This window comes from Nyctibius grandis, chromosome Z (assembly GCF_013368605.1).
Source record: "Nyctibius grandis isolate bNycGra1 chromosome Z, bNycGra1.pri, whole genome shotgun sequence".
NCBI classification, from domain to species: Eukaryota; Metazoa; Chordata; class Aves; order Nyctibiiformes; family Nyctibiidae; genus Nyctibius; species Nyctibius grandis.
The window spans coordinates 25,767,180-25,786,567 of NC_090695.1; the positions used below are offsets into that span (position 1 = coordinate 25,767,180).

A 19,388-nucleotide genomic window follows, 5' to 3' on the forward strand; every position below is an offset into this window, starting at 1 on the left:
GGTTTGCTAGATTATGTGCTGATCCCATTACTTTGTGTTTCTAATAATAGATGTAGGAAGTAGGAGAAATGATAATGGTACCATTGTTGCAGGAAGGCTACCTTCTTCGCAATATAATCCCCCCTCACCACCACCTCCACCAGCAACTACTGTTCAGCTGGAAGACATGGTAAGTGTGTAGCTGGAACAGAACTGTATTTGCTAGTGACAAAAATGAACTTCCTTGGTTGGGGCTTTTTAAAGATAAATGCCATAGCCCATGAATTGAAGGAATATGAAGACAGTCTAAGTGGAAAAAGAAACCTATGGGTATGTTCAGACTGCACTGTGTAAATGAAGTGACTAGGGCACAGCTGCTATGACTTGGTATACTTTCATTAATCTCTGTTTTTTATTTTAGTGAAAATGCATTAAACTAATGAAGACAAAGTCACTATAATAAGCAGAATTTGCTTTCTAACGTTCTTTCTGGAAAAAGAGCTGGGTTTTTTTTTTCAAAAAAATTGAGCTTAATGTAATCTGAAAAGAAGAAAAGCTGGCTTGACTTGAATCTTCTTTTTTAAAAGTGTAACATATGTAGACACTGAGAGAACTCAGCTTATTATCCTGTCATGTCAGCTTAGCCAGATCATTATCCAGTAGCTTAGATGTTCTGGACCTGCCCTGGAGTCATGCTGAAGACGTTGCCCCTGTAAAACAATTTCACGCTAGAGTACAGGTTACAACAGAAGATATACTTGCCTCTCTTCCTGATTTTTCATTCTAATAGTATCAAATGTTACTCACTCTGTTTCTACAACTTTTAGACAAGTATTTTTAAAATAGCCAGAAAACAGTAAAACTAGAGATAAAATATCTGCAAAGAAGTTAAATTTAGAAGGGTAATTGGAATAGTCAAAAAACTGACTATCTAAAGAGTAAAACTGTATTTTCTAGAAAGTCATACTCATTCTCTGTAAATTCTGGTTTTGTTCACAGTTTTCTACCCACCTGGGTCACGCAAGCACTTCTCAGACCAGGTTAGATTCTGATTCTCCAGTAATTGTCAGTAGCACAGCTGCAGGATCTGGTGTGGCATCAACTCAAAAACTGGTAACATGCCAAAATTAACTTTTTTATTTTTTAAGTCATAATTATAAGAAATATTAGTTTTGGTGTCGTCGTTTCTGCATTTTTTCAGAGCAACGCAAGTACATAGTTGAGGAAACTGCCATAGAGTTTACATAGTTGTGTGGACACTAGCTTGCAAATGCTTATTAATGTCACAGAAACCCATTTATGTTAGGAGCAATTTTTAATTATTTTTAGAGAGGGGAGGGGGAAGTGTGACAAAATGAAGAATAGAAGAGTGCACGTACGCTTACGTGTAGTGCAACAGGAACAATTGGTGTTTCACCTGATACCATTTTGTTCTGGAAAGAATATGCTTTGCTTTAGCATCCTGCTCTTTGAAATGTCTCTCATTCCCTTTTCTGTGTTTGTTGCTAAACTGTCCTTACTTTTCTCCACTGTCTTCTGCATTGCTGTCCTTTCTTTTTCCCATCTGATACAGTTTGCTACCAGCTGTCAGAGAAAGATGCAGCATTTTACTGCACGGAAGCTTTTTTGTATCTGCTGTGTCACTGCTAGAAAGACTTTCCTGGGTGATGGAAGTGCCTGCAGCTGTCACTCAAGTATGCAGCCAGTGAGCAAAGCTAAACTATCCATACTGCTTGATTTTTGTCAAATTAGCCTTTCTCTCCTCAGGATAGAAGTCACTTGCTCAAAACGCTATCTCATACTTAGAGTAGAAAAAGGTGGAATAAACCAGGTTGCAACTAGGTGGAGCAAATTCAGTCCTGTATAACATAACTGGATTACCTGCAACATCCTGTGTTCCGTTTAGGCACGTGGCTGTTAAAACTAAGCAGACATACTAGAGCATTGTAAATATTATGTTTAGAATATTACCAACTAATACTTAATTTATTTGTAGCCTATGGCGAAAGTAATAACATCTGCTCAACAGAAAGCAGGAAGAACAATCACTGCTCGAATCACGGGCCGAGCTGATATGGGACAAAAAGCCAGAATTTGCGGTAGTTTAGCAGTGATGGGAGTTGCTCCACCCATGAGTTCAGTCATTGTTGAAAAACATCATCCAGTCACTCAGGTAAGTCAGAATTATGCTTGTAACAGTATTCTTATAACAACACATCTGTTGTTATGAAGAAAGAAAAATTACCACCGTGAAGAGATATTAGACAAGGCTCAGACTTGAGTCGTGTTTAAAATAACACACAGTACTGTCTTTGGGCTGGGTAGAAGGCACTGGTGAGGAGAGGAAGTAAATACTGCCACTTTAATCTATTTGTCTTGCTTCTGTAGTAAATATTTCACAGGTATAGTCTTGGCTGTCTCTTTTTTGACCAACTCTTCCGTGAGTCTTTCTCTTCTTAGAAGTGGTCAGTTGGTACCTCAATGTTTGGTGTCATCACCATGCAACCACAATTTAAAGACAAGCTTCATGGTGTATAGCAGGAAGAATGACTGAACCAGAGGTGGTAGAGATATAGATTAGACTGACAGGCTGAGCATAGCAGATCACTGGGGCAAAAAAGTAAAACCCGTGTCTGGAGGCAATCAAATTCGTCAAGCCTGCTGCTTGTTGTATTTTGAGTCATACCCACTCCCCCCACCATTTATCCTGAAGAAAACACTGAAATAAGTGCATTAGTAGGGTATGAAACCAACATACAGGAAGACTGTGAACAGTGGACTAAACAGCCTAGGCAATTGCTACACTTTTACACCAATCTGAGCAAAAAATGGTTTTGACTGGAGGTCTATGAAACAGTTTAAGATGTTTTTTTATATTTTAACCTGTAAAGTAAGATCTGAGTTTTGTCTGTGTTATCTGAAAGTCCAGTTTTTCTTCAGTGATACTGCCAGAACAAGCAGAACTACATTGATCCCTTAATTTGAGCTGGAGATACTGGTAACTGTCCATGTGAGGGATGTTCTGCTTTCACTCATGTCCTGCAGTGAATCAGAGCCCTGTGGCAAGCTGCACATAGCTTTGGAGAATTTGGGCTCCTAAGCAGAAATTCGTATTTAAATTGAATGTCCTTAGGGAGTTAGAGGTTTGGTGTGAGACTCTTTCATTAAGAACAATTTCTGGATTCAGATTGTGTGACTAGTGTGACAAGTAAAGTACCTGAACCACTGTACCAAAAACTGAGTTCTAAAAATGTAATAAGTGTGACAGTCCCAGAGATACATTCCATATACTCTTTCTGCAAATAAATGCCACAGTGGAAGTCAATCAGATTGAAGAATGTCTCTTGAATTAATCTGAAGGGGAGAGAGTTTACCTTGATTAAAAGCAGAATGACTACTGTTTGTTGCAGTAAGGTGTCTGTTTTTTTGGAGAGAAGATTCATTGTTGTTAAATAAATGCAAACCTTTTCCTTTCAGAGACCAGAGACCTTTCAGAGACTTCCTCATAGCAAATACTGAACTTCAAAAGGAATGTTGGCATCATTAAATTAGCACTACAGAGGAAAATTCTGAACAATTTGGTAAAAAAACCAACCAACCTTGAAATAAGGTGATAAAAGCTCAGGGTACCTAATTAATTGGAAGTTCAGCACTTTATGTTCTAAAGAGTGTATTACAGATAAGGAAGGAAGGAAATTACTCATTCTGTTAAAGTAACGGAGGTTTTTTTTGTTTGTTTTTGAAAAGTGTATTTCAGTTTGCTGAATTGCAAATCTTTCTGTTTAAACTACAGCTCACTTAGGGCTATTTTAATGGGATTTTTTTGGTACCATTAAGTGTTTTGATGTATCTGATTACTTTTCAGCAAACCATATCCCAAGCCACTGCTGCTAAATATCCTCGAACTGTGCTCCATTCTTCTGGTTCTACCACTGTGAGACCTGCAGGACAAGTTGGGCGAATGCTTCAGGGCCAAAGTCATACCAGTGTTCAGACAATAAAAGTTGTTGACTGAGTAAATATCTTTCTCACCGGTGGGGCTTTTTATCAGGGTACAATTTAAACCTCTTCCCAGTCTTTTCAGATTTGATGTAGCAAGACCTAAATTATGTATCATGTTTTTACCCTTTTCCAAAAAAACCTTTTTTTTTAAGTAAACATGCTTTTATAGTAAATACCTGGAGGGGAAAAAAAAGAACTTGAAATGTTTTTCTGCCTCCAAACTATTTGGAAACTTATTTTATTAAGATAAACACCTTTTATTTAAGGAATGTTTTGCACATTTTATAAATAAAAGATAGAATGTGATTTTTGTCTGAATCTCTTTGTTTAGTTCCAGCTTTTATTAACATCTACTTTCAAGTGAAAATTATGTATATTTTTGTTACATATGCTTTGAGTTGCTTATGCAACTAAGTGTAGTTGACATGCATTTTAATCATATCCTACAACAGCATACTTGAATAACAGGGTGGTAGCCTTCACACACAGGGTGCAACTTGGGCCGGGTGAGGTACTGAGTCCATCAAACAGTTAAACATTCTCATTTTCCAAGCTAATGTTGCGGAACTTGATGCATACCTCTCAGGAGCTAAGAACCGGTAATCTTTGATCCCTAATTCCAAAACCTGAGGATTTAGCAGTCTGTTTTCATACTTCTGTGATGCTCTGCAGCCACGTCAAAACAGGTTGCACACAAGAGGGCAGTTAGGCCTAAGACTTCAGACTAAGATACAGATCATCATATTTTTAGTATAAACTATAAGATTCTACAAAATAATGCTAGCCTTATATAGACAGACAAGGCAATTCAGTTCTTCCATTACATGATAAAACTATTGCTGTTTTGTTGTAGAGAAGGCTACAAAGACAGACATTTTACATAGTTGTTCAAATACGAAATATATTCAATAATGAGAAAACCTTTAAACGTGTTCAGCAAGACACTACCAAATATTAATTCACGACATGAACAATAATTTCTAGATGTTAAGTATTAAATGTCAAATGTTCTTTTTTGAGTATGTAGACAAGGTTATGCCGTGATAGAAAATGCTGCAGCCATCCACACATGGTTTTAGACATGACAGTTTTGTGTATTTTCACTACATAAACCGAATGCTGAAGAAAGACAGACTTGTCCTAATCCTAGCACTAATTGAACAAGAGAAAAGCCCTCTTCAGACAGGAACACTATAATCCTAGCAAGACTTTATAAAAACCTGAATCCCAAATGAGGCCAGGTGCCAACCTATTTCTGGAAGTGTTCATTTATACACCTAATTTTCACTTATTAAATTTAATTTCTTTTATTTATAATCTCATTTACATTTCATGTCAAACACAAAATAGCTTAATTTGCAGTTCCAATACAGAATAAGTGTATCAATGTTAAGCCAGGTATAGAAATTGTAGGCAGGTGCTTCTTGCTTAGCAGCATAGCCATAAATTACCAGCCAGCCATTCACTCTTAAATTCTTTAAATCATTGTATAGCAAGCATATGAGAAAGAACTGACCAATATTTCAGGAGTGCAAGTTCTTCTAGCTTGGAAAAAGTCATACAACTTCAAAATAGGTTTTTGTTTCCAGAAAAGACATTCTTTGTATTTGAAAGTCACTTTCCATCTGGCATGTAATTCCATCTATATGTTATGCTTTATTGATGAACTCATGAAATTGCACATTTTCTGGAGTCCATGTCAGTGCTACTTGCAGCTCTGATCTTCTCTGTAAAGTAAGTGGAGAAAACACTTGCTTGACATGCTCTGCCTGTTACAAGGTCAGACTAATCTAGCTGAAGGATGGCCAATCACATTTTAACCATGTTTGCAGGACAAAGGAAGGAAGCAAAGTTTGCACATTTTTATCTTCTTTTACAAATCTCAAGTCTCACTTAAACACTCTCCCTCAAGCAACCTCACCCCCCCCCCCAGCAAGGGCAGATTCCCAGAAAGGAAGAGAGTGTCCTCCAGCTCTGCCACAGTCTCACCTTCACAGAGCCAGCAGGAACCTCAGCACCGCACTGCAGTCTTGCAGAGGACAGTGTAATATGCTCTGTACACCACAAAACAACTTACCAGCTAAAGGCTGAAATCCTGCTTCCACCAGATCTTCATATATATGCTTGACAGGATTCTGATGAGCCAGCAATATACCATGTAACCAGATGAGCAACATTCTGTTTCCATGTTCCTTATAACTTTTTTTCCCTATGCAATACACAAAGCATTTGTCTGTTCCATATGCTGGAAACTCTTATTTTGTGCTTTTGCACAGTTCCAAAAGATTTTAAAACCTACTCATTTACTCATATTTCCTTTCTCACCTAGAAGCAAAATGAAGACTTACAAAGGTTAAAAAAAAAAAAAATCTGTTTTATCCTAAGGCTACTGTAAAGGGGTGAGGGAGGAAGCTAATACATCTTATTTTTTTTCCTTTTTTCCTCAACATGTGGAAATATACGCTGGAGTAGTAGAGTAGTAGTGAACAAGTACAATGTGTGCTATAGAAGTATTGCTTTCCCAGCACTTGAGATGCCTGAAACCAGAAACTGCTGTTTCATGGCAGCTGTGAAGACAGAGCATGAACAAGGTCTTCCTGTGTCACAAGGTTCCCCAGGTCCTCAATTGCAGCGTGACCTGCAAGACCCTTCTGTGCTGCTCACCACTCCTGGTTTTGGTCTACAAAGATGGAGGTTCCTTCAGGCCAAGAGGGAGAACAGAAGTAGCCTATACTTCTACAGCACCGCTTCCCAGGAACTGGGGACAAGGCTTGTATCTGTTCACTGCTCCTTTTCATAGTTTGAGTAAGAGCAGTATGGCCAGTGTGTATCTGTGATACTCACATAGTTTAAAAAGCAACTCTGCCTTGTGATTTTTGTAGCTTATATATTATCTCTAGCTGTTGACATATTGTTACCTGTCCATTGTTCTTCAATAGCTTTAATTTGTGCATCCGTGAACTTCCAGAACAGGGCCAGTTTTTTCCATTCCTGGGGTTTTAACTGGTTGTATGCTAGATTCCAAAGGGAGGAACGGATTTGCTTCGTCTGTGTACTATGATCTTGTTTGAAGGACAAGCAAAAGTCTGACCTATCATCACTATGAGCTACATGTTCCTGAAAAAGCAAGCAGATGATAAATTTTATAATGAAGCCGGGAATCTTTGCTTAGCGAGCAGTGAAAACTGGGTCCCGTACAGCCAAGTGTAGCTACTGACAGGTGATTTGCTCAGTGCAGATAAAGGAACTGTGTTTGGCTAGTAGAGCGCTTTGGAAGATGTCTTAGCATGGAGGATGTTATTACAGTCTTAGAACAGAAACAAAGCCCTCCTGTGTCTATTGCTATGTCTTACTAAGTTAAATGCAAAATAAACCACTTTCTTTCTCTGGCACTTGATACACAATAGCAAGTAACAGCAAATGCTAGGCCCGCACTGCTGTGCTCCTTGTCTCTGTCTATTTTATATATCACATTTTGAACACGGTTGGGGTTCAACCACAGTTCTTACTCTTTCCGCTTGCTTCTCAAAATGCTGACCTCTCCCTGCGAAGAGGCTCGGCGCCATCAGCGTGGCATTTGCTCAAGCTGTTCCTGCCTCTTGCCTGTCAGCTCTGCTTGGCCGAAGCAGGGACTGCCGGGTCATCTGATGGCAGCACCCGCCCTTGGGTCTGGCATGCAGAGCCCTGTTCAGCAAGGTGTCTAAGCACCAATAAGCACATGCGTGTTGAACCTGGATCTAGTTTTATTTGTACCAAAATTGCAAGTATTTTACCCTCCAGATTAAAAGTGATGTTCCAACCATTTGAATGGCTCACCTGAAACAGGAGTGCTGGGGGTCACTGCATGTTTGGGCACCTCTGCAAAAGCCACATCTAGCAGTGATTTCAGCCTTAGCTGAGCAGTGCCCACGGAAATGCCTCATTTCTAGTGTAGGTAAGCTCAAAATACTTTTATATTTCATTTTGTTTGTGTGCTAGTCCTGTTTCAAACCAGTTTCCGAAGTGAAAAATGGCTTCAGGAAGTCTGGCTTCATCTCTGGCAACAGATTACTTCATTTCTAATTCCCCTTTAAGCCAAAAGAAACAGTAATGTACCAGGTCCAGCTGAACTGACACAAATCACATATGCACAACACAGGGAGTTCGTGGAGGTGTTTTTCATGGTAATTAATCTAAATCTGTGATGTACCAACACAATGCCCTGCAACATCAAGTGTCACGGATTTGGACACACAGGGCCAGAGTGGGGTGGTAAAAGGCCAGCTAATTCATGTGCCTGCACCTGGGCAGGATCAGTATGCTTATACCACCCCAGGAGGCATTTGGCTAACCTGGTAAAGCAAACGCTCCCTAGCAGGAAGCAGGGATGAGAGTGAAGTTACAGATTTATGTGGCAGCTCAGCAATGAAAGCAATGAGTGTTGACAGTCAAGTGAATTCCTTTCACCAGTCCTTTTGCCCCAGTTTGCTAGCTCTGGTGCTCTACATAGTGTTAGCATCTGCCTTGCTCTACATAGTGTTAGCATCTTCCTTCTTGCAGGTTTCACAGTGGATGCTACAAGAGGTGTCTTTTACTGCCTCACTAGGACCAGTCTGCAAACAAACTGTATTTGAGAGAGCTTGGGGATTTTAAACTGTATTGTGTCAAAACCCAGCAAATGTAATCAATTCTTAGGGAGCCCACATAAACCTATGGCTTCAAACAAGAAAAACTGAGCAAGCCAATACAAGACTGATTTATGGAGCAAAGGGATCAACATGGATTCAGGTCATCCCAACCCTGATGCTGACGGCACAGCTTGAATTTGGGTCAGAATCTCTCTCCGCCTCTTTATCTCTGTGTGTACAGCACGATGCAGGAAAACTATAAGATCTGCCTACAAGTTTACAGTGAGGGATAAAACATGAATGGGGTAGAGACCTTCCTGTTCCAAATCCTAACCTCAATTTGTCAAGGCCAGTCTTGCAACCTGCCAAAAGGAACCACCCTCAGGCAAAAGGCACTTCTCTTACCTGTTTCATGGCATAAAACCTTTCTGCTTTAATGATCATATCTACAATGAGGGCATGACTGCTCCTTGATGCCACAGCTAGTGCAGTTTTTCCATGCTGAAAGCAGAGATAGTGAATCAGAACATTATCTCATATATGTGAGGATAAGTATATTATAGGAGGGACACAGGAGCTTCACTTACAGAGCCCCATCCTTTTTTTTCAAGAAAACATCTACTACAGTTTTGATTGTAGCTGCCCTGAAGCCATAAAGTTCTATTCTTTGCATGAGCTGTATCCCCTCAGCCCAGAGGTGGTCAATTTTCCCTGCACTGAACTAAAGAATTTCTGGTGAGGTGCAGCTGCCTTCAGAAACCTCTTGCTCTCTGATTGCTGCATATGTCGTACCTGCTAGCGCTTTCATTCCCCTGTTGTGGTTAAACTGGCGTTTCAGACGGATAGGCTGGCAAAGTTGGAAACCTCCAACTTTAAGGGCTAACTGGCATCTTGTTTCGGATGGTAAGAGAAGCTGTCTCACAGGATGAAAACAGAGTGTGGGAATGACTTTCTCATGACAGCTGAAGTGAGCACAACTGAAGGTGATGTTTCATGGGTAGTACACGCAGTCAAAGGAATTAAAAGCCATTGCTTTAATTCCAGCTGCAGAGGACTGCTCAGTCTATCTGAACCCATCTCTGCTATCAGCTCTTTGATGTAAAGGCATGTAGTGGCTCTACACAGTTTTCTCTGCAATTGTCTGTTTTCAGCAGATTTGCACTGAGTGGAACTGCCTCACATTTAAATACTCAGGGTGTTCTCCACACAAGTGCTAGGCATTCTAGTAAATTAGACCTAAAAGAAGCCAATCCTTAATTAGAATGTTCAGTAATTAAAGTATAAGGCATTTCAAATCTCTAGCTATGAGAAAGTTCCCTAATACATACCTTTTGAGTTCTAGCTCCCAGCTCTGCTCAAGATCATTATAATTAGCCTGTTTTTAGAAAAGCATCACATTTGAAGCCACGGAATTTACATTTCATGAAATCTTTACAGTATAGACATACTTGATATGTGAAGAGTCCAGAGACCACAAGAGCTTCTTGGATCCCACCTCTGGAAAGGTGCTCTGTGTTTTGCAGAAAGGTGGGGGGTTGGGAAAAGGGGGTGTTTCTGGCCTCCTGTGCTAGTGCAGACACTGCTGGCATCCTGCGTGCACATGTAGCATGGCCATCTTGCACACAGGGAGCACTCCGCACTATCAGTCACAACCAACCACAATTATATCTGTAGATGGGAGGAAGGAAGAGCTCCCAAGAGAGCATTTCCTGAGCTATAACAGCTTGCAACTTGTGCAGATATAAGACAAGCTCTGGAGACTGAGGACCTTTGATGCCAGGGGACAGAGGCCAGGAAAACACTGTGCAATCAAAGCAGGCTCCCCTTTTTCCTTCCTACTCTTTAGTAAGGAAGGATGGGAACATTTTTGGCATCTCAGCACCCATTCAGTTCAAAGAGGGCTGTACTTGCAAATGTTCCCAGCAGTGGCATGGCCTCAGGGGTCATCCAGCAAACATAAAAGGAAAAAGCTACTCCAAGAAATAAAACCAATGCAGAAAGGTGACAGCACTTGTGCTGGCTCAGAGCCATGTTCTCGTAACATGCCCTGAACTCTGTCAACACTGCTGCGACACCAGGGCACTATCCAGCCCAAAGGCTTGCCAGTTCTTAAGGTCAAAACAGGCAATCAGAAGGAATTTTCTGTGTTTGCCCGTGGAATATGAATAGGTAGAGACAATTTTCCAACAGCTAAGGCACTGTCTGAAGTGGACAAGGCTTCATCCTGGGTTAGCCCATATGAGAGCTGCAGCTCTCTGGCTAGTGTAGCCATGACTTCAAATGGGAAGGCTTAACTGCAATGCAGTGTCTTACCTCAGCCTCCCAAAATACACCAACCGTGTCACCTGCACTCAGAGCCCTGAGGCTCACATCAGGCTAGGGGATCCTCGTTCCAAAAAAGATCCTCATTCCATAAAGCTTTACTCCTCATCAGGACAGTTTTATGCGTGAAAATTACTTTTTTAAATAACTAAAGAGCTAGATTTTGCTCATAATAAACATCAAGTCTGTCAATTCAGTCATACAGGAAAATCAATATAGTGGTAATAGTATAAAAAGGGCAGGCTCAAACCTGCAGTGATTTAGCAAAATTTGTAAAAACTGGATTTGGTACTCTGTCCTTTCAAAAGCACTTCCCCAGAGACTCTTTGGTACTTCGTCCAGCCATTGCTATTTCTGCCTCGGTCTTTCGAGGCTGAACATCAGCAACAGGGTCTGAGCACCCACCTGAACAAATCTGGGACTGCTTCCCAGGTGCATGGCACGACCATTTCCAGGTGGCCCAGAGTGCTAGAGAGCAAGCTCACCATCGCTGCAATTAGTGAAGCCGGCAGTATCTGTGCATCTCCTCGCAGCGAACCTGGCTGCAGATGCGCAGTTACAACAGTTGCAGGCTGTTTTCTACTCAGTAAACCTAGTCCTTTTTTCCATCAGAGGTCTCTGGCAGTGGGGTTTACCCTTCAAACTACAGAGCTTGGAAGTTTTACATTTTTCGCCCCACTGGCTTTCATTGCATCATCTGAACTCAAAACCAGCTCTTCACTGAAAGCATTTCAGATCTCTGCAGGCTGCAGGTATGTCAATATTAAAAGGAGACTTCCTTTGTAAAAGGAAACTTCCTTTGTAACAACTAACAGTTGGCTTGACTTAGGAAAGATGACTGGAAACAAGTGCTTCCTGCATCTCTGGGAAGAAGGTTATAAAACAAAAAATGAAATCACATAATCCTTGTATGGGTGAGGAATGCAATCTACCTTATCCACAGTCTTGAGATCGCAGCCTGCTTTCAGCAGCACTTCCACCAGCTCCACATTTCCAAGATCAGCTGCCAGATGTAGAGGGGTTTCCTGCCTCTGGAATTAATGACACAAAATAAATGCAATAAGCCAAACTTGCCCTTAAAAGCAGAGTGCTCATAATCTGAATCTGAAGAAGATTCGCAACGAGAGATGGCCTTGGCTAGAAAACACTAAACAGAATGAAAACATTTAACTTTTGAATGATCTACCTGCCAGTTTTGTTTCAGGCAAACAAGTGAGCATCTGGGACCTCTGCAGGAAAACCACAGGAGTTCCAGGTGGCTCAGAAAAAAGCTGCTGCCATGCCCCTCTAATGTATGTAATGAGCTCTCTCTCTTCCCTCTTAAAACAAGGTGTTTTGGACAGAGTGCTACATGTGACTGCCAACCCCCACCCATACTATCCTCTCAAGTAACCTTTTCCCTGCTGAAATTCATGTAGCGACAACTGGGCATTCATAATTTTCAACAGTACATTGTGCCACAGTCCTCAACAGGGTTTGTTAGCCAGCCCTGCCACAAAACAATGATATGGAATGGAAGGTAGAAGAGAAGTCTGCCTGCTCCATAATGGGTTCAGAGAGCCTTAAACCACACACAAACAAACAAAAAAAAGGACCAAAAAAAAAAGCATTAAACCAAATCATTAACAAGGAATACAGCTAAAGGGGCATTCAGCTTCAAGTCTAATCTTTATGTCTGAAATGAGGATTGTGTAGTCTCTACACAGTTGCATGTACCCAAATAAAACCTATTTATTTATTTATTCTTCTACAGAATATTAGAATAAGAAATTCCAGACGTCTATGGGTGTAATGCAGCAGCAAGTAAGACATGCTGTCATTTGTGGAAACCCTGCACATCTGGACATGTCCCTTAGTGTGTTTCATGTGACACAGCAACCTTTTAAGTTGAAGGTTTTGTGCCTATGCTTCTCTGTTGTTGCAAGTCTACATTCTGTAGGTCTGGTTAGAGAACTTTTTTGGCCTTTAGATCTTAACTTAAAAGTTGCAGAGTCAAACACCAAGACCTTACACACCAAGAAACACCAGCCTCAGGGTTCCACATTAGAGTATCTTATCAGCTGTTTTGGGAATACGCACTATGATCACATGACCTCAGAAATTTCCTCCAACAATACACCCTACTTTCTTTTCTGTAGTAATTTAGAGATATGTATGTAGCTATTGTATATAACTTCAGACAAGCTAGAGACAAAGCACAAAACATTTGTGAAATATGTGTTCAAGAAGTTTACAAAATTCTCTGTTTATGTTATGAAGAGCTTATCATCATATTTATTTTGACTCCCATCACAGCGTCTCCCACAAAAATGTGTATAAATTAGTCTTTAGCAATAAAATGATCAACGGGAAGAGGTGAACTACAGATTTCTCAAAGACTAGTCCTTCTTACTATCATGGAGATCATCCTCACCCATCACACAGGAGAACCAGCTGTGTTTCCCCAACAGGGAGCCACAGTGCCCAGCGTGGGACTCGACAGACCTGGTGGGACAGTCTCGACAGCTGAGATGTAGGGTCAATGGGAAGGAAGAAGAAAGATTCTCTTTGAAGCACCATAGCTGGCAGGCTGGTCTATACACAGCTGTTGCCTTGATGTCTGCCCAGTCCATTATGGCCAGGGTGCCGGTGTACAACATCTGTGAGCTCCGTAGAAAATTCTGCCACATGGACCATGAGCACTGGATGTCATCTGGATCTCTGGAAGCCTGGTTGTTAGCGAGGTTGCTGTAGACTACCTCCACCACCATTAACTCCCTCAGATAGTGGATACCTTCTGTAATAGTCCACTTGCCTTGCTGGTCTACAGTATCTTCTTTGAAGAGATACCTTGCCTTCACACTTGCTAAGAGCCACCTCCAGAGGCTTGCAGGTGGCTGCCTCTCTTGTGATCCCTTTGTCAATCCCATAGTCCCTACTGATGGACCCCAGCTGCTGGGCTTCCCTACCTTCCCAGCACTGGAGCAACCAGGTAGCAAAGCGCTCACCTTGCCGATGGATGAATACTTGGTGCCTATCTCATAGGTCATTAGGGATGGGGACCAGGTAGTATTCTCCTCTTTTGTCATTCCTGTCTCTTCCCTCTCCTGTCCTGCTGCAGGTCAGGCTGCCTCTTCCAATTCTTTCCCCTTCTGCCCCTCAACCGGAGCTGCTGCTTCTCTTACTAACAGAGTCGACCTCCGTTTCCACCATTTCTTCTTGACCACAGAAGCAACTATTAATACTTGAGGGTTGGGTCTCTGGTTAAGCCACTGTGTGTGCCCTCACATTGAGTAACTGTTTCAGTGTCCATATGGGTGGCTTCAGAGCAGGAGACCTTCTGAGAGTCCCTTTGTGTGCTCCTTAATCAGGAAACCTTCTTTGTCTTTTGAGGGCACTGGATGGCAGCACGGTAGGCATGGGCCAGGCCCCAACACAGCATTAGAAGTCACTGTGTTTCATTAGGACAGGCAAGTCTCCCCTCTTTCAAATGGTGTACCAATTACCTGTGACTACATGCCGGTTCAGGTGTGAAATCTCAAACTATTAGATGCAATAACAGCCCCAGGCACCTGCCCAGCTCCTCCCACACACCCTGCCATCGAGGGATCAGCCGCCTCTGGGCATGTTCCTGTGTGGCATTCCCAATTAGTTGTTTAACCTTATGAACAATAATCAAAATCAGGCTGAAGACACGTGGAGACACACAGAACAGTCTGATTACACATGGATATTCAAGGAACTGAGAGGCCATTACAAGAATGCAGGAAAGACCTATCCTGGAGGAGAAGAAAGGGTAGGTGCCATTCGTTCCTCTCACCACAAAGCATCTCTCCAAGGCAAAAAGGAAAAAGGTGTAATTGCTAATTTTCTCCACAAGATGGTTCTCCGAGTACCCAGATAGCAGCAGTGTAGGGCCCAAAAACACCAGATAAGGCTCAAGGCCGGTGCTTTTATCAGGGCTCTCCCAGGCAAAGAAAAACAAAGTGATACACAACACAGCAAAAAGCTGAAAATGGTCATTAACAATTATAGGAGGTTTTGTACAGCAAAAAGGGGATCAAGCAAACCAGCACCAATGTAAATACATCAGCATCACGTAGCCTTCCATAAAGGAGGGTATTCAGTATCTGAGGGGATTAGTGGTGGCAAAGGTGGTCTACATCGAACTCACAACCAATCAGCCAGGCCTCCAAAGAGGATCAGCACCAAGCAGAAGCCCAACAATCCTGATAAAGGTGGGCAAAACAGATGCTGGCATCCCTGGGTGGGCTTGAACCACCAACCTTTCAGTTAACAGCTAAATGTGCTAACTAATTGCACCACAGAGACCTGTGATTTCATCACTCAGTGTGATATTGTATGACATGGAGCATCACTTTGGCCAGTTCTGGTCATCTGCTTGGTTGTGTCCCCTCCCAGCTCCCTGCACACCCTCAGTCTATTCACTGCAAGGGCAGAGTGCAAAACAGAGAAGGCTTTGGTGCTGTGCTAACACTGTTCAGCAACAGTGAAAACACTGGTGCCTTGCCAGCACTGTTTCGGTCACAAATCTAAACCACAGCACGATATGGGTTGCTATGAAAAAAATTAACTCTGTCCCAGCCAACTGACTCTCTGCACTGGGCTCCTCTCTGAGATCAATACCGTTGAGACATTTCTGTCATTTATTACGCATGAATTGTAACACTCAAACAATAAACCTAAGTATTTTCTGAGTGTATAGCATTTTACTATCCTTATCTTGCACAAACAATACAAGCACAGCATGTACCAGTGACTAATACATATGCACACATTTGAAAAGATAAGGAGAGAACTGCCACTTCCTTCCTATTTTTTTGTACCCTGAGCTCACAAGGAAAAAAAAATATTTGAGGCAAAATTCACATAATCTCCTCTTCACCAGGAGGAATTATGTTAATTCCCAGTTTTTCTTACGTAATTTAAGGAGTTTATATCATGACTGGTATCCAAGAGACTTCTTACTACTGGTAGATGATTATTGATGACTGCTAAATGGAGAGGGGAATTCTTCTGCTGTGGAGGGAAAATAATAAATTATTATACTTGGGTACATTCATTAGAAGTTTATTCAAACAAGGAAGAGGTTCTTGTTAAAATCTGCTCCTTGCAAAGGTGATGTGCTCCAGCGGAGGTCTGAGACTGCAGAAAACACACCTCGAGGTGCAGAGTTATGCCAGAAATGGCAGCCTGTTCCTGCTCCTGCAGCACCTACAGAAGCAGGTGAAAAAATACAGCTGAGAAACCTGGAAACGTTGAGTGCACCGGGTGCATATCAGTGTGTTGCCACTTACAAATGCGGCAAGGTGCTCCTCTTACATGTTCACACCTGGGATGTGCTGCTACTCTTGGCCAACAATAGAGAACTTAGGGTAATGTTTTTGTTCCCTCAGAAAACTGGTTTTGCCCTTAGCTGGACAGGCTGGAGACAGAATACATCTGTCAAAATCTACTTTCCAGGAATAAACTCTTGTCACATATTGCTGCTGTAAATATTCTTCATACTAAATTGACTTGCTCTCATATTTATAAAAAGCAAATTATAACTAGAAAGAAATTAAGGTTTTTTATTTCAGTGATTATTCATTAAAATAACTGAGGCACAGGTCCAAGATCAGTCACAATCCAACCATTAGTTTGGCAAGATCACTTTGCATGTTGAACCTGTGACTCAGCAGTTAAATACATCTAAAACCCAATTTCATACCAGTGCCATTCACGGGTGCCAGACACCAGTTCATTAGTGTCTTTGTAAACCACAGCCATTTCTTCAGGGCTACAGAAAAATAAAGCAAGCTTTTATGCAATGCTGCACTGTAAAAGTTTCCAAAACATAAGTTACAATTTTATAAGTTGCTTCCGCTACAGAAAGCCAATGAGATCTTTTAAATAAATCGTTTCAAGCACATCATAAATTGTTCTTCCTTGATAACATTACTCAACAGACCAGTGATCATGGCAGGTAAGTCACGAAGCCCCAATTCTATTTTCATCTGTACTGTAGAAGTGGAAAGTAATTTCCTATTCACAGAAAATCTCAGATGTAACAAAAACTGCAATATCTAAATTGAGACAAGATTTTAATATTAGGAATACCTCTTTTTTTTTTTAAACCCCAAAGAATGGTGGCATGCAAATTTTGAAGTCATAGGCTTTGAGTGCCCAGGGTAAAAGCACTGAAGGGTTTATTTACCTTTATTCAAAATCAGTTACAAGTGTTAACTCTTAGCCCATGGCACACAGGGAGGCCTGCATTACAGCTGCTTAGTTCAAGTTGGGTACTTTGCTCATCTTCTAATGCCTGGTCCTTGGCTTAGCCTGGCCACTTCTACACTGCACTGTACCAGTCTGCCCAGGCACTCAGTGAGTTTGTGCAACAGGACCTTGTCCTTGTTGGTCCATGCATATTGCTAACCAACATCCATAAACCACCTAATCGTGCATATAGTAAAAAAATAAAGGAACTAGTCAATCTATCTCATTCAGCTGTCTGAATTCCCAAGAAAGACCATAAAAGACAGGACGTGCTCAACAACAGCAGAAAAGTTATATTGATACACACTCACCTCAGGTTTAGGAACCAGGTCAATGTTCTTATCAATAAGAAAATTAACCAAGGATAGATGTCCATTCTGAATTGCAATCTGCAAAGCACTGCTGTTATTCTGAAAGAAATGGTATAGACAGCAAAAATTTACAGTTTTGTTGCTTTAAAAACAGTACTAAAGAGACTTATCAATACAGGATAATATTTCATTATAATTTGTGTTATTATCCCCTCCCCTAAAAAAATTCTATTTGATAAAATGATATAGAATGAAATGGATCAGCAGTTTGCATGATGTGTTTTTGTAAATACTGAAAGAATTTCCCATTTTTACTATAACACAACAAACACGCTAAAAAAACCAGTATTCTATAGCACTTTTCAATCTCTCTTAAGAAAGAGATAAATTAGCATTGTCAGCTATCCTGCACCATGGACAATGACAATGCCAACATGTCTCCTAGTTTGTTAGTTCAGTTTGACCTTTAGCAAGCAAGTACAGTCACAGTAACAAACTTTTAAAAATAAATCAATAGCAAATTTCTACTTTTTTTTTTTTTCTGCTAAAACAAACAAGCTCTCAGTCTGCTGGAATCATAAACTTGTCATTGCAGGCAAGCCAAGGCCATTCAACAGATGTGAGCTGGACTTGAGTCCAGGAACCAGATGTGGAGAACAGGTTTGTCATCAGTTCAGTCATATACACTGCCAAAAAGGAGGATTTTCAATTACCCTAGTTGGTTACATTTCCTAGCCATATGTTTTACTATTGGACACACAGTAAATAAAAAAGCTCCACCACAGAATTCTGTTGAATAAATCTATGCTATATTTCTTCCTCATCAGTTTTATTCTGTTAGCACTCTCCACATTCCCAATTCTATTTTATTAATTTATTTAATTTTTTACCATTTCATAAAAATAAGCAGAGCAAATATACTGTTAGTACATACAGAAAACAGCACATAAGGTCCTTTCCACAGCCCAGGATGTCCCAGTACCTGTTTCTTGGAGGGATACTGTGTACATACTTGAGTTAAAATGTTGATGTCACTCCCTGCTTCCAGTAAGAGTTCAGCACATTTCTCATGACCTCCTTCAACAGACAAGTAAAATGGAGTTTCTCCATTCTAGACCAACAGAGAGAAAATATCTGTTCCAATTTAAGCCATGTGACTGTAAGACTGTGACACAAAACAGGCTAGCTCAGACTTATCCGGCTCAATAGAAAAGTGGAGATGTTCACAACAGAACACAACTTGAATGCTCCTAAATTAACACTTAAATGAAATGGCAACTCAACAATACTTAAGTGACTTGATGTTGACAGATGTACGGTAGTTTACGATACAGATAACTATTTCATAAATATGAATTGCGCTCTTTTCAAAGAAGACTACTAGCAACAGGCACAGAAACAAAGACGGGGGGTAACAATTGCTGCCGTTCAACATCAGGCAACACCGCTAGCATGCCAGCACATATCATAAGTGCCAGTTTCTGTCAGTCCAATGCCATGGATTTCTCATGAATTCCCAAATCTAGTCCTAGTTATAAGGAGCACTTTTAGCAGAAATAATCATGCTGCATATAACAAGGGCAAGTGTAGAGTCCTGCGTCTGGGCAAGAACAACCCCATGATGAGTACAAGTTGGGGACAGACCTGTTGGAGACCAGCGTAGGGGAAAGGGACCTGGGGGTCCTAGTGGACAACAGGATGACCATGAGCCAGCAGTGTGCCCTTGTGGCCAAGAAGGCCAATGGCATCCTGGGGTGTATTAGAAGGGGTGTGGTTAGCAGGTCAAGAGAGGTTCTCCTCCCCCTCTACTCTGCCCTGGTGAGGCTGCATCTGGAATATTGTGTCCAGTTCTGGGCCCCTCAGTTCAAGAAGGACAGGGAACTGCTAGAGAGAGTCCAGCGCAGAGCCA

At 41.3% G+C, this 19,388-nt stretch overlaps 2 protein-coding genes across 3 annotated transcripts in view; one reads left to right on the forward strand and one right to left on the reverse strand.

Annotated features, from left to right (window-relative positions):
• Positions 1–4,154, forward strand: part of POC5 (POC5 centriolar protein) — a 30,998-nt gene extending 26,844 nt beyond the window's left edge. For both annotated transcript variants that reach the window (XM_068423394.1, XM_068423395.1), the window contains 4 exons: positions 51–169; positions 979–1,092; positions 1,976–2,152; positions 3,845–4,154. In XM_068423394.1, the coding sequence (XP_068279495.1) occupies positions 51–169; positions 979–1,092; positions 1,976–2,152; positions 3,845–3,994 (560 nt within the window). In that variant the 3' untranslated portion in view covers positions 3,995–4,154. The remainder of the gene's footprint in view (positions 1–50; positions 170–978; positions 1,093–1,975; positions 2,153–3,844) is intronic.
• Positions 4,155–5,649: 1,495 nt separating this feature from the next.
• The window catches only part of ANKDD1B (ankyrin repeat and death domain containing 1B), a 30,916-nt gene continuing 17,177 nt past the window's right edge, over positions 5,650–19,388 (reverse strand). Inside the window, exons 8-15 of the mRNA XM_068423688.1 lie at positions 18,462–18,590; positions 17,480–17,578; positions 15,831–15,929; positions 11,843–11,941; positions 8,994–9,089; positions 6,900–7,098; positions 6,059–6,190; positions 5,650–5,708 (exon numbers count right to left, since the gene is read on the reverse strand). Coding sequence (XP_068279789.1) covers positions 5,650–5,708; positions 6,059–6,190; positions 6,900–7,098; positions 8,994–9,089; positions 11,843–11,941; positions 15,831–15,929; positions 17,480–17,578; positions 18,462–18,590 — 912 coding nt within the window. The remainder of the gene's footprint in view (positions 5,709–6,058; positions 6,191–6,899; positions 7,099–8,993; positions 9,090–11,842; positions 11,942–15,830; positions 15,930–17,479; positions 17,579–18,461; positions 18,591–19,388) is intronic.